At 42.8% G+C, this 11,742-nt stretch overlaps 1 protein-coding gene across 7 annotated transcripts in view; it reads right to left on the bottom strand.

Moving 5' to 3' along the window:
* Nucleotides 1-308: 308 nt before the first annotated feature.
* LOC131688835 (ADP-ribosylation factor 6) overlaps nucleotides 309-11,742 on the bottom strand; it is a 71,288-nt gene continuing 59,854 nt past the window's right edge. For 4 of the 7 annotated variants that reach the window (XM_058973383.1, XM_058973384.1, XM_058973388.1 and 1 more), the window contains 4 exons: nucleotides 9,260-9,382; nucleotides 8,928-9,083; nucleotides 8,678-8,824; nucleotides 309-2,431 (listed from right to left, as the gene is read on the bottom strand). In XM_058973383.1, coding sequence (XP_058829366.1) covers nucleotides 2,289-2,431; nucleotides 8,678-8,824; nucleotides 8,928-9,083; nucleotides 9,260-9,382 — 569 coding nt within the window. In that variant the 3' untranslated portion in view covers nucleotides 309-2,288. The remainder of the gene's footprint in view (nucleotides 2,432-8,677; nucleotides 8,825-8,927; nucleotides 9,084-9,259; nucleotides 9,383-11,742) is intronic. The other 3 variants (XM_058973385.1, XM_058973389.1, XM_058973387.1) reach the window with 1 other exon arrangement.

The following is an 11,742-nucleotide window of genomic DNA, read 5'->3' as shown; positions in this document are numbered from 1 at the left end:
TTTGGATAAAAATTGTTTGAAATAGGATCTTTTTCGGATTGTATTTCCTTTTTACAAAATCATAATTTGGACTTGCGCTCAGTAATCAGACATCCGTTTCAATTGGTAGTTAGGCGATCGCTCAGAAGATTTTCTAGTAACTCTAGATCATTCTAGAGTTCAGTCGGATGGTTATAAAACAATCTGAATCTTTTTCGGCTGCGGTTTCACAAATGTCGATCAAAATGTTAATGTTAAATGTTAAAACCAAATCGACAAAAAAGCCTTAACTAGCTATTTAAGTGTAACCATTGAAGAAAAACACCGGCTTGAGATGTAGATTTCAGGTTTTATTTAATCGGTTTTCACTTGTTTTCTCTGCTCGCTATAAATGCTAAAATACATTTCTAATAATATATTCTTTACTGTGTTTTCACGTTTTTGCATCCCGTTTGCTTTTTCTCTGCAACTTCCGAGTAGTACATAACGCATTTTTATTTGCATCCATTTGTATCACCCTTCTTATGGTTAGTTTCTTCAACTAGTTCGGACGCGTCTTTTTTCAAATACAGTTTGTTACTTTTTCCCCCTCCCGGTCGGTCTATCATTCTCTTACGCGGTTAGAAATAATATAAACAACTAGTACACGACGGCGACAAGGAAATTAATTTGACTTACTCTTGCACGCACATAAAATAGCCAATAAAAACAAATCTGCATGATGACAAGCGTGCGGACGATCCAAACAGGAAAAAAACAAAATCTTAGTTTTTAAAAAAATGAGGCAATCGATATAAACATAAATAAGGCGGTAAAAGATAGTTACTGTTTTCTATCAATGCTATTAAAAATAACGGGTATCCTAACGCAAACTCGGATCCAATCCCACTCGCAAATAATTCAGTCGTGCATGTACAAACACACTAAACACATTCACACGCTTCTGTTTTGGCTCGCACTTTCATTTTGCTTGAATTTTACAACATATTTGCTTGTTAATAGTTAATTTCGCGATCTTCCCGTTTACTATATTCAAGTTCTCTTTTTTCGCAATTGCATTTGAATGCTTTGGGGAAGTGGGTGTGAGGCTTTCTGTCTATTGTTACTGTTATTACTGTGTGTTTTTTACAGGTCGTATTTATCTGTGAATGCTTGCTTTTTCATCTAATGAACAACTTTTCATTGATATTTTTTTTTCTATTTGTTTGCCGTTTTGTAGCTTTACTAATCAGTATATTGTTTCAATTTGTATATTTTACCATTATATAATATTTACAAAGTGTCCTTGAATGTTTTTCGTTTTTGTAAGTTTTCTAGGATTTTCTGAATTATGAATCGATTAATTCACTATTTAATAAATGATTTCCCAAGCTTTTTTTGTTTTAGATTTTGTAATCAGTTATGATAGTATTCCATTTTTATGTACAAATAAAAATTTCTCCTCAATTCGTCTTCCGAGTGTGTTTCAATTTATATTTTAGACGTACATACTTTGCCTTAGTATTATGAACAAGCACTGCCACCGTAGGTATGATGTTTACGTCGAAAATCAGTCCAAAATTGAGAATATCACTTTCTCATTTCGGTGCACCTGGAGTTACTCGCCATGATTTTTCAGGATTACCTTTGATGTTTACATGCTCATTGCTGTTAATTTTAGTTTGATCGATGTGTTCTACTCGCGCTGCATCTTTATTTTTAACGATAAGCTAGATAATGATGTTACATCGGATAGGAATATTGGAATACGCACGAGGAATTCACGCTGTCACTCCTGACGTTCTTCGATCGAGTTGGTGTTAATTCGATTGGTGGAGTGCACATATCTACTAATATTCGTACTATCAAAACACTTCGGCACACTCTTGCATTATTCCTTGATGTTGAGAACTTTTTTCAGATTTTCAGATACTTCAGAACCGTCACAGTTCAACCATACATACTAACGACTTTTGTTAGTTGGCTTGATCACATTAACATCACATTTCTATGCTCTCTAGCTCTTCGAGAGAGTAGTAGAAATGTACTTTTCTTTTATTGTGTAGCTTGGTAAAACGATAAATCGAAACAGTAGATTACCCATATTAGCAGCAGTAGTATAGTTGAAGATCGAAAGGAGAGGAGGAGTAAGGATGTTTCTCTTAGGAAAACAGGGATAGGATTGGCAACATAACACGTGCACTCGATCACGCCCCACGCTAGCCGCTACAGCATTCCTTGTGACGACCGCTGACTGACACGCACACACAGAATTCGCAATCTGACTTTTGTTCTCACGGATTGGTTGGTGGTTGTTCCGGCATCTACTCTCATAATTTGTGGTTGGATGTGAGCCACGTTAGACCCTCGTACAGGCCGTCGCCGGTTGTCGCACAGGACGGTTGCACGTACCAGTTGCGGTCGCGTATCCGCGTCAGGCCGAGCTTTTCTTGGATCTCGTGCGGTTTCATTGCTGGAAAGGAGAGAAAAAGTTTTTTTTTATTAGTTAATTGCATGATTTGGAAAAAGGGGGGAGAGGTGGCACGCAGAAAAAAATGCTTCATTCGTCTGACACGAAATGAAGAATTTTACAGGCAATTTATTTTATGATTAATCAACGTTTATATACATAACCACTGGTCGAATACTACGGACCACGGCGCAAATAATTGTTATTGTTTATTTGTTATTCATCAGTGTGCTGTCTCAATAACCTATTTCTGCAACATATGTGCATTAACTGTACACCTGCCGTCTCACCGTTGCACTTGTCAGTGTGTGCAGTGCTTTATGGTCACACCTATGACCGCTCACCCGGTTTCCCATGAGCGTTTTGGAGTTTCAGAGGCTGTCCTGCTATGTTGCAGACATGCTCCTTTACAAATACATGCATACATTCATACATACACACATACCTAAAAAGTCGAATGGTCGGTGTGTTCGCTGAGAGTCACTCCGCAAGTTTCCAAGCAGTTGGAGCAGATGCTTTGACCTCGTACACCTGGTGAGGGTCTGTAGTGTGTAGAAAGTGCGGAGAAAAGGGGCACATTGCTAGAGACTGCACGAAGCAACGAAGGTGCATGATCTGCAACCGGAGAACGGAAACGACCACATGACGGAAGACTTCAAATGCCCTGCGTATATAAAGGCGAAGACAGGCCAATGCTGATGGAGGTATCCCAGCTTAATCTCGATCATTGCACATTAACTGTTGTGGCAGTCGACAACAGAAACGATGTGCGACGTTGCAATTATTGCAGAGTCGTGTCGCGCTCCTCTCGATAAAGGTAACTGGGATGTAGATAGTGCAGGGATGGTGGTAATCCAAGTGATGGGCTGTTCCCTTTTCAAGAGGTGGTGAATAGCACACACGAAGGTTTCGTGATCGCCAGGATCAACGGCGTATTCGTGTGTAGCTGTACAACCGGATGCTGGACGCATTAACCGACTCGTTAGTCGGGCGAACGCCGGTTGTTATAGGAGGATATTTTAACGCTTGGGCCGCGAAGTGGGGTAGCAGGCTGACCAAGGCAAGAGGCGGCGAAGCTGGACGTAAAGCTGTGCAACGAACGTTCCGCTAGCACATTCCGTAAAGAAGTAACATTCTGCAGCGTGTCGCTCATGGAAAACATGAATTAGCGAATTAGTGAGCAGTACACACATAGTGACCACCAAGCGATCCACTACATCATTGGTCGGCGAACTTGTACGGTAACCCCGAGAGTGAGGACTGGCGAGCAGAAGTGGAAAATAAAGGATTTCGACAAGGACCTTTTTGTGGAAGCACTTCGTACTGACAGCGTCACTCCAACTCCGAGTGCCGATGAGCTGTCGAAATCAGTAGCTAGGGCATGCGATGTAACAATGCCGAGAACAATGGAGCCGCGGAACTACCGGTGTCCGGCGTATTGGTGATACGAAAGGCTCAGCACCATCCGTGCTGTCTGCCTAAAAGCCAGAAGACGCGTTTAGAGACTAAGATCTGAGCGTAGAGAGGACTGTAAGGTACCATTCCGGGCGGCTAGGGCTGCTTTTAAATGGGAGATAGTGCTTAGCAAGTCCACCTGCTGCAAGAAGCTGTGCAGAGAAGTAAACGCTAACCCCTGGGGCAACGCCTATCGTGCCGTGATAGTCAAGATCAAAGGTACAACGAAGCCAGCTGAAATGTGCGCTGACAAACTGATAATTATTGTGGAGGGTTTTTTTTCCGAAGCATGATCCAACCTCATGGCCACCTAAACCGTACATTGACACAGACGGTGGAAATGCTGGTGATAATCGTGTCTCTAATGACGAGTTCCTTATAGTGACTGAAGGGCTGAAAGCGAAGAAAACTCCTGGTTCAGATAGTATCCCTAACGTGGCACTGAAGACCGCGATCCTGGCGTTTCCTAACAGGTTCAGGATAGTTCTACAGAAATGCCTGGACGAAGGCTCTTTCCCGGACCGGTGGAAGATTCAGAAGCTGGCGTTGCCGCAAAAACCAGGGAATCAACCCGAAGATCCAGTATCGCATCGGCCTATATGCCTGCTGGATACTGTTGGTAAACTTCTGGATAGGGTCACCCTGAACAGGCTGACGAACTGAAAGTGAGAACGGATTATCGCTGAGACAATTCGGATTCCGGATATCGATATATCCGGGATATCGACGGTGGATGCAATCTGCACAGTCATCGCGAGCGCGGAGAAAGCATTGAAGCAAAATAGAAGGGGTAATCGCTACTGCGCTGTGGTAGTGATAGACTTGAATAACGCGTTCAACAGTGCTAGCTGGGGGGTTATCGCCGTAGCGCTGCACAGAATGCGGGTTCCGGACTATCTGTATAAGGTTCTGAAAAGTTACTTCCAGAACCGAGTACTGGTCTACGAAAGGAACATGGGTCACGGCGGGAGTACCTCAGGGTTCCATGCTTGGCCCAACGCTCTGGAATATTATGTACAACGGAGTGTTAGCACTTGAACTGCCCAGGGGAGTTGAGATCGTCGGTTTTGCAGATGACGTAGTCCTGACGATAACCGGCGACTCTTGAGGAGGATGAGGAGATATTGACGGCAGGAACAATAGAGATTCTGGAAACTTGGATGACTGACGCCAAGTTGCAGCTGGCTCACCACAAGACGGAGGTAGTGCTGGTCAGCAACCGTAAAAAGAATCCAGCGTGTCGTGGTCAGCGTCGGGGAACACTCAATTCCATTGATTCGTGCGCTGAATTACCTGGGCGTGCTGGTCGATGATTGGTTAAATTACTACAGCCACGTATACTATCCATGCGAGAAGGCTGTAAGGACAACTAACGCATTGACAAGGATCATACCGAATATTGGAGGAACAAGATGCAGCACGGGACGTCTCGTGGCAGGTGTCACATCCTGAATACTGAGATATGGCGTACTGGCATGGGCTGCTGCATTGAACTCAAAACGGAACCGGACTAAGTCGACAAGCACGTTTCGCCTAATGGCTGTTCGTGTCGCGAGTGCGTACAGAACGATATCATCGGAGGCGGTATGCGTAGTTGCCGGAATGATCCCCATCTGCACCACTCTGGCTGAGGGCGTGGAATGCTGCCAGCGAAGGAATGCACGAAATGCAAGAAGACTGGTCAGAGCGGACTCGTTGGTTAAGTGGCAGCAAGAGTGGGACAACGCGGAGAAAGAAAAATGGTACCACCGACTCATCCCAAATGTGTCGGCTTGGGTGCATAGGAAGCATGGATAAGCGTATTTCTATTTGACACAGTTTTTGTCCGAGCACGGATGCTTCCAGAAGTACCTGCATAGATTTGTATATGCTACGACACCCCTTTGCATGAGCTGTGTAAACGTGGGAGAGACACCGGAACATGTGGTCTTCGAATGCCCTAGGTTTGAAGAAGTTTGTAGGGGTGGTATGCCTGGTGTGACGTCGGGGCACCAGCGAACCGGACGTCAAGCTTGACTGGAATCGCCAGACCGACTTCGACACCCTAGCGAGTAGCTCGTGAGTAGGCTAGATCCATCGTCGGGGATTAGAGCGAGTAGATCGCGTCACACAACTAGTAGTGGGTCATTGGGACGCCAGTGAACTGGAAGCTACGCTCCATCCGGAACAGCTGGTCAGACCTCACCTACCTACGGCTGGCCCGTCGAGTAGGCCAAATCTACCGTAAGCGACTGAATCGAGTAAATCGGGACAAATCGGCGAGCTAAATGGCTCACGGAAACGAACATCGATATAGGGAGAAATTTGCCACCCGGGAATTCGCAGTAGGGTATAGATTCACTGCCGTTGACTATCCGACTATATCGTGATAAAATTGGGAGCTAATTGGCTCACGAAAGAAACTGGTACCATTAAAAATTCAGCCGCCAGGGATTTTTCAGTCGGAGTAGGGTGAGTTCACTGCCGGGGAGCATCCGAGTGGATCGGGACAACGCTGGGAGCTGAATGAATCACTGAAACAGGAGCTAAATGTCGACATAATAGATGGAGATGGAAAGCAAGAGGAGAGTCGAAAGATGAATGGCTGAAAGATCGAGCCATTGCATGGATCAAATGAGACTCCGAGATAGCTGCGAAAAACTAACGAGCAAAAGAAGGAGCTGCTCCCCCACGAAGTAATAGTTTGAAGTAGTTCCATGAGGAAGAAGGGCTAAAAAAGGTAAGGAGTTTTTTAGTGGTTATGTTCAAAAGTAAGTCGTGAGTCCCACACAGTGCCTATACCTAGTATCTGTGTTGGCGAAGTAATCATCGATATGTTTGTCGATAATCATAAACTATGCGAAACACGCCAAGCATGCGGATTCAAAATTCAAAAGAAGCTACTTCCATCACGAACCAGCAACCGCTGAGCTTGTTGATCTTTGTATCTTATCCAATTCTGGTGGTACATCTCCTTGATGTTTCCACTGAAACCAGCTCGTCGCTCCCAAAAACGATTAATCATAGCTGCAGGCTGGTGAACGGATTGGGGCGTGTTGGGTGCATGATTTGATGCAGCACCTGTCGCCCAAGCTCATGCGTCCTATTAAGTCTAATTTTTCCTGGTTTCTTTGGACTCAGCACAACGATAATAGGTATAACTATAAATAGTATACTTCTGATGAACCGATTTTTCAAACTTGTCACCAGTGAATTTTCAAATATATCCATTTGCTGGATACTCGTGAATCTACTCGTAAATTGCTTGCAGTTCCGGGTCCTTAGATAATTTCCGTCTTAGAGATTGCACTCTTTTTTGGATTCGAATAAAAGCGTAAACGCAGTAACCGTTTCCTCGACAACATAATGACTGCGTGAAGGACCATAGACCTCGTGGTTAGATGGATTCTTCATCCTGTGGACCAAAGACTGTCCAGCCCGTAATACCCCCCCCCCCTAGTTTTCAACCCAAGAAGAATAGGGGCGCATGCGTGCAGGTGGTTCAATTCTAGAAGTCCTATCTATCGTCATGATGGTAGGCTGTGACTAGCAGTTCCTGAAGATGTTCATATCTATCATCAACGTCGACAAAGCGCAAATTCTGATATGGTAGTTGCAGCTTTTCGACTGTATGGACATCTTAAAAATTCAAACTCTCGCTGGACGTTGTTCCAAATTCACCTACAGGTTATTTCAGCTAAACAAAGGGAACAAGCCATTATCAAGGCACAAGCCATTATCAAGGCACCAAGAACAGCTACGCCGACGATCATCAATTTAAAAAAAAACAATCATCGGGAAAACTGCTTCGGTTCGAGCCTAGTTGCATTGGTAAGATAAAAAAGTAGCGGGTTGAATTCCCATGTCATAAAATATTTTCGGCATTTTGTAGGTAACTGACTATGTAGCTGCTTATTCTGTTACTAGTCGATATTTCTAAAGTACGAGCACGCATGGCTACTGAAAGCCTACTGATATGCTCACTGAGGGATAATTCGAGATATTAGCAGGAGCAACGCCGATTGGATAAAATCAGGGGATTTAGTATAGGGTAAGAAGGCGATTATTAGGATGCCGATGCCTCCATGGCCTGACTGCAGTGTTTGGTCTGTTCAACTCCGATTGGAAAAAATACTTCACACGGAATTTTTTTCTTTACCAAACAAAAGAGCCCTTAAGAGCGCTAACAAATCAATCAGAAGTATATAAATTTGAAAATATTTTCATTCATCTACTCAACGAAAAAATCGATTTATAAACATCTGAACAAAGCTCTTTCCTGAATCGTTCCCGCTAACTTCATGCATCGAGCCGAAAACTGAATAAATAGTGAAATCAGTCGAAGGTTGCTGTTCAAACCCGTTGTCGAATCCAAGTGCTCCAGCCCATAGATGGTGATGTTGCAATTTTTCAATGGACCACTGCATCTACTATGGCTAGTATTCATGAAACTGAATAAAATATTCGCAGTTTTGTTTCAGGAGAGTAAATGTAGTAAAAGATGAATATTTATTTCATCAATGAATTCCCAAAGCTTCGTATTTTCCCTGTTCCTTTACCGATTGTCGAAAATTAAATCCTATCTAATGTGCTTTCGAAAAAAGGTAGGTTTTCTCGCATACTTTTTGTTCCTTTTTATAGTAACAGTTTAAATCAGAAACATTTGAAACGCTTTAGAGAAGTTGCCGCCTTAATTTTTGTATTCGAGATACGCGAAAATCCCCTAGAGTGCTCATAACAGCATACCTCCGCACAGACGATCAAAGTTCGAACCACCATCGAGGCACGTATAAAAAAAAACCACAATCCACTTACCTTCTGGTAGATCTTGCTTATTGGCAAATATCAGTATGATGGCGTCCCGCATCTCCCGGTCGTTTATTATCCTATGCAGTTCTTGCCGCGCTTCGTCTATCCGGTCACGGTCTGCACAATCCACTACAAATATGAGTCCTTGTGTACCTAAAATAGTGAAAAATGGAAACCATTATAGCACTGTTCTCGACCCAGGACAGGTGTCACCCGGGGAGGGGACACCGCCAGTCAATCGACGACGGGTACCAACCTGTGTAGTAGTGCCTCCACAATGGTCTAATTTTGTCCTGTCCGCCAACGTCCCATACGTTGAATTTGACATTCTTATACGTTACGGTTTCCACGTTGAAGCCGACTGTTGGAATTGTCGTTACCGATTGACCTAATTTTAACTTATATAGAATAGCTGGCGGGCGGCGCGGTTAGGATGAAGCAGTGTAACGAGAACAGGAAGAAAAAAACGGATATCCATTGTTAGCTTTGTGCTGGAAAACGTTCAGCGCCCCCGAACCCCGTACGTACGTACGGACTAGCAGGGATAGCTGACGTGACGGATGGGGCTGTGGACTGTTTTGTACTTACTAGTTTTCCCTGCGGCATCCAGCCCGAGCATCAATATTCTCATCTCCTTATTGCCGAAGATTTTGGACAATAGTTTCCCCATGGTGAACCGGTTTGCAGTGTGTACCCCTTCAACAGGGGCTGCTGGAAGAAGAAGAGAAAAGGAAATGTTTAGTATGCTATATGCTAGGAAAATATTAGAAAAGTACAGTAGGTCCCAGGATAAAAAACAAAAATCTTTACATTAAATTGGATGTGATTTTTTTAGTTTCTACGGGAATGTTGAATCTGTGAAACCAAATAAATCTTATCGAATTTCATCATAAGATTTCGATTATATAGGGCCGCCCAAATACTTTTGTTGAGCAATATGTTTGAGATTAAAGAAGCTCAGTTTTGCAACGCGATTCAAACTAAGGTGTAATTTATTGTCAGTAGCTCTGGTGCTATATCATGTAGCTTCGCGTTTTGTTTAGGACTTCAAGATATAGGCTGAGAAATGCAGATTATTTTTCGGGGTGTTTATAGTTTATAGTAACATGGTGCTTGGATCTACGATAAGTAGCTACCAAATTGAGTGAATAGTGTTGTCAACTGTCATCACGTACAGTCTCTCACATAATACCGCATAGTCACTGTTATGTAAAAACGAAAATATTTATTTTGGAAATGATCACATTTGTTTCGTTGAAATGAAAGCTTCAATACAAATCTATGAATGGTATGACCCTTCACCACTTGCAACGTCCGACATATTCGGGCAAGCTTATCGCACCTGTAAACTTTTGGAATTTTTCGAGTTAGTTGCGAAAAGTTAGTATCTTTAATGCTACAATTGCCGGAAGTTTTGAATCGAATGATTTTACAAGATTTATATTAAATTGAAAATAATCAGCTTCTAAAATATGTCAGACAAACTGCGTGCACGACTAGTAAAAAATTAATGTTTTTTTTTCGTTTTTCGATTCCGGTTAAAATGACAAACCTAGAACAATAAAATAGACGATACCATCATTGCCTTTACTCTGTCGCAGGTCCGTTCGCAGAAAATTCTCAAGGGGTTGGGGTTTTGATCTGTTTACATTTCCTATAAAAGCAAGGTATAGAAACCCTCAAACTTACAAAAGATTTTTTCCATGATCTGGTGGGTTACGTCTTGTATACCAATCGACTCAGCTCAACAAATTGGGTCAAGGTCTGTTATCAAGAAGGAATCTTCAACAGACATCACTGCCTGCTGGCTCGTAGTAGTGTCGGATTCTTGCTGCAAAGATTTGTAGTAGTTAAGCTTACCAACTTAACCTGAACCTGTAGCTCTTGCTATTTTGTGTGAATAGTTCATGTTTTTGCCATTGCTGCATTTTCTCTACGGTGCTGACAGTTCCTCGGTGGCGGTATTTCTCCTGATAGCGACGGCCGCATTCGTGAGCAATTTACTGTCCATAATCGCAAGTCAGTCCCATGTGCTGCGGGATTCCCTATCTACATGGGACTGACTTGCGATTATAGGCAGTTTAGGTCTCAGCCACTTAGGCGGCGTGATCATTGGCGTTGCTAGCTCGCTGACCGAACTTTGCTGTGTAATTGGTCTACTAGCAACTGTTGCTAATATCGAAACTAATCAAAACGTGAACTGATCCGAAAATAACTTGACTTACAGTTGTGGATAAAACTGTAGTATCATTAAAGGCCTATTTTTTGGCGAATTCCTTGTAAGGTTATAGAGAAAAAGGACCAAAGTTATCAGGAGGGACCAAAAGGAAAAGATTTTGATAAAAGATCTCGCGAAAGAGGGAAAATCGAAGAAAAATAATGCTCTTCTCTACCAGAAAGACATCAAACCACTTTCCACTATGGATATATCCAAAGCAATATCGAAGAACAAAGATGATCTGAAATAATCAGTGTCACCTGGACCTCTGCAGAGGTGGCTTGTGGAGCATAAACTTCTTTATAGGAGCCCCAGGGAAGTTCTACAAGATCAGTAAACACTTGGAGACTCGACTGTAGTTCGCCAAACAACAATTAAAGTGGGTTGATCCCGAAAATTAAAAACGGACATCTTCTGGTCAGTCGAGACAGAACGATTGGTTCGCCATTCAGAAAATTCTGAATGCTAATCACAATACATTCAAACACGGGAAAGAGAATATTATGGTTGAGGACTGTTTATCTTGATACGGAGTTAGTACAATTTGCCCGACTAAGGTATTATTAACCAACAATTTATTTTGAGAATTTAGAAATTCCATACATCCATGTGATGTGAAATAAATGTGTTCGGAGTGTCAGTTCATGCATAATGCACCAAATCATTCCACTCATACCGTTAAAGAGTGGTTCGATAACCCTACGTAATGAAGTAGCTAGCGAATATGCAAATTGCCACACGGTTATAAATTCGAATTTACACACGCTAGTACACACGACACACAAAAGCCGACACGATCTAAGACGTTAACATACAAACGCTTGAGTCCCGCGCCATAATACACAGAGGTGTG

Source organism: Topomyia yanbarensis, chromosome 3, assembly GCF_030247195.1.
Source record: "Topomyia yanbarensis strain Yona2022 chromosome 3, ASM3024719v1, whole genome shotgun sequence".
NCBI lineage: Eukaryota > Metazoa > Arthropoda > Insecta > Diptera > Culicidae > Topomyia > Topomyia yanbarensis.
Note: the sequence above shows the minus strand (reverse complement) of the source record. Positions and strands in the feature narration are given on the sequence as shown.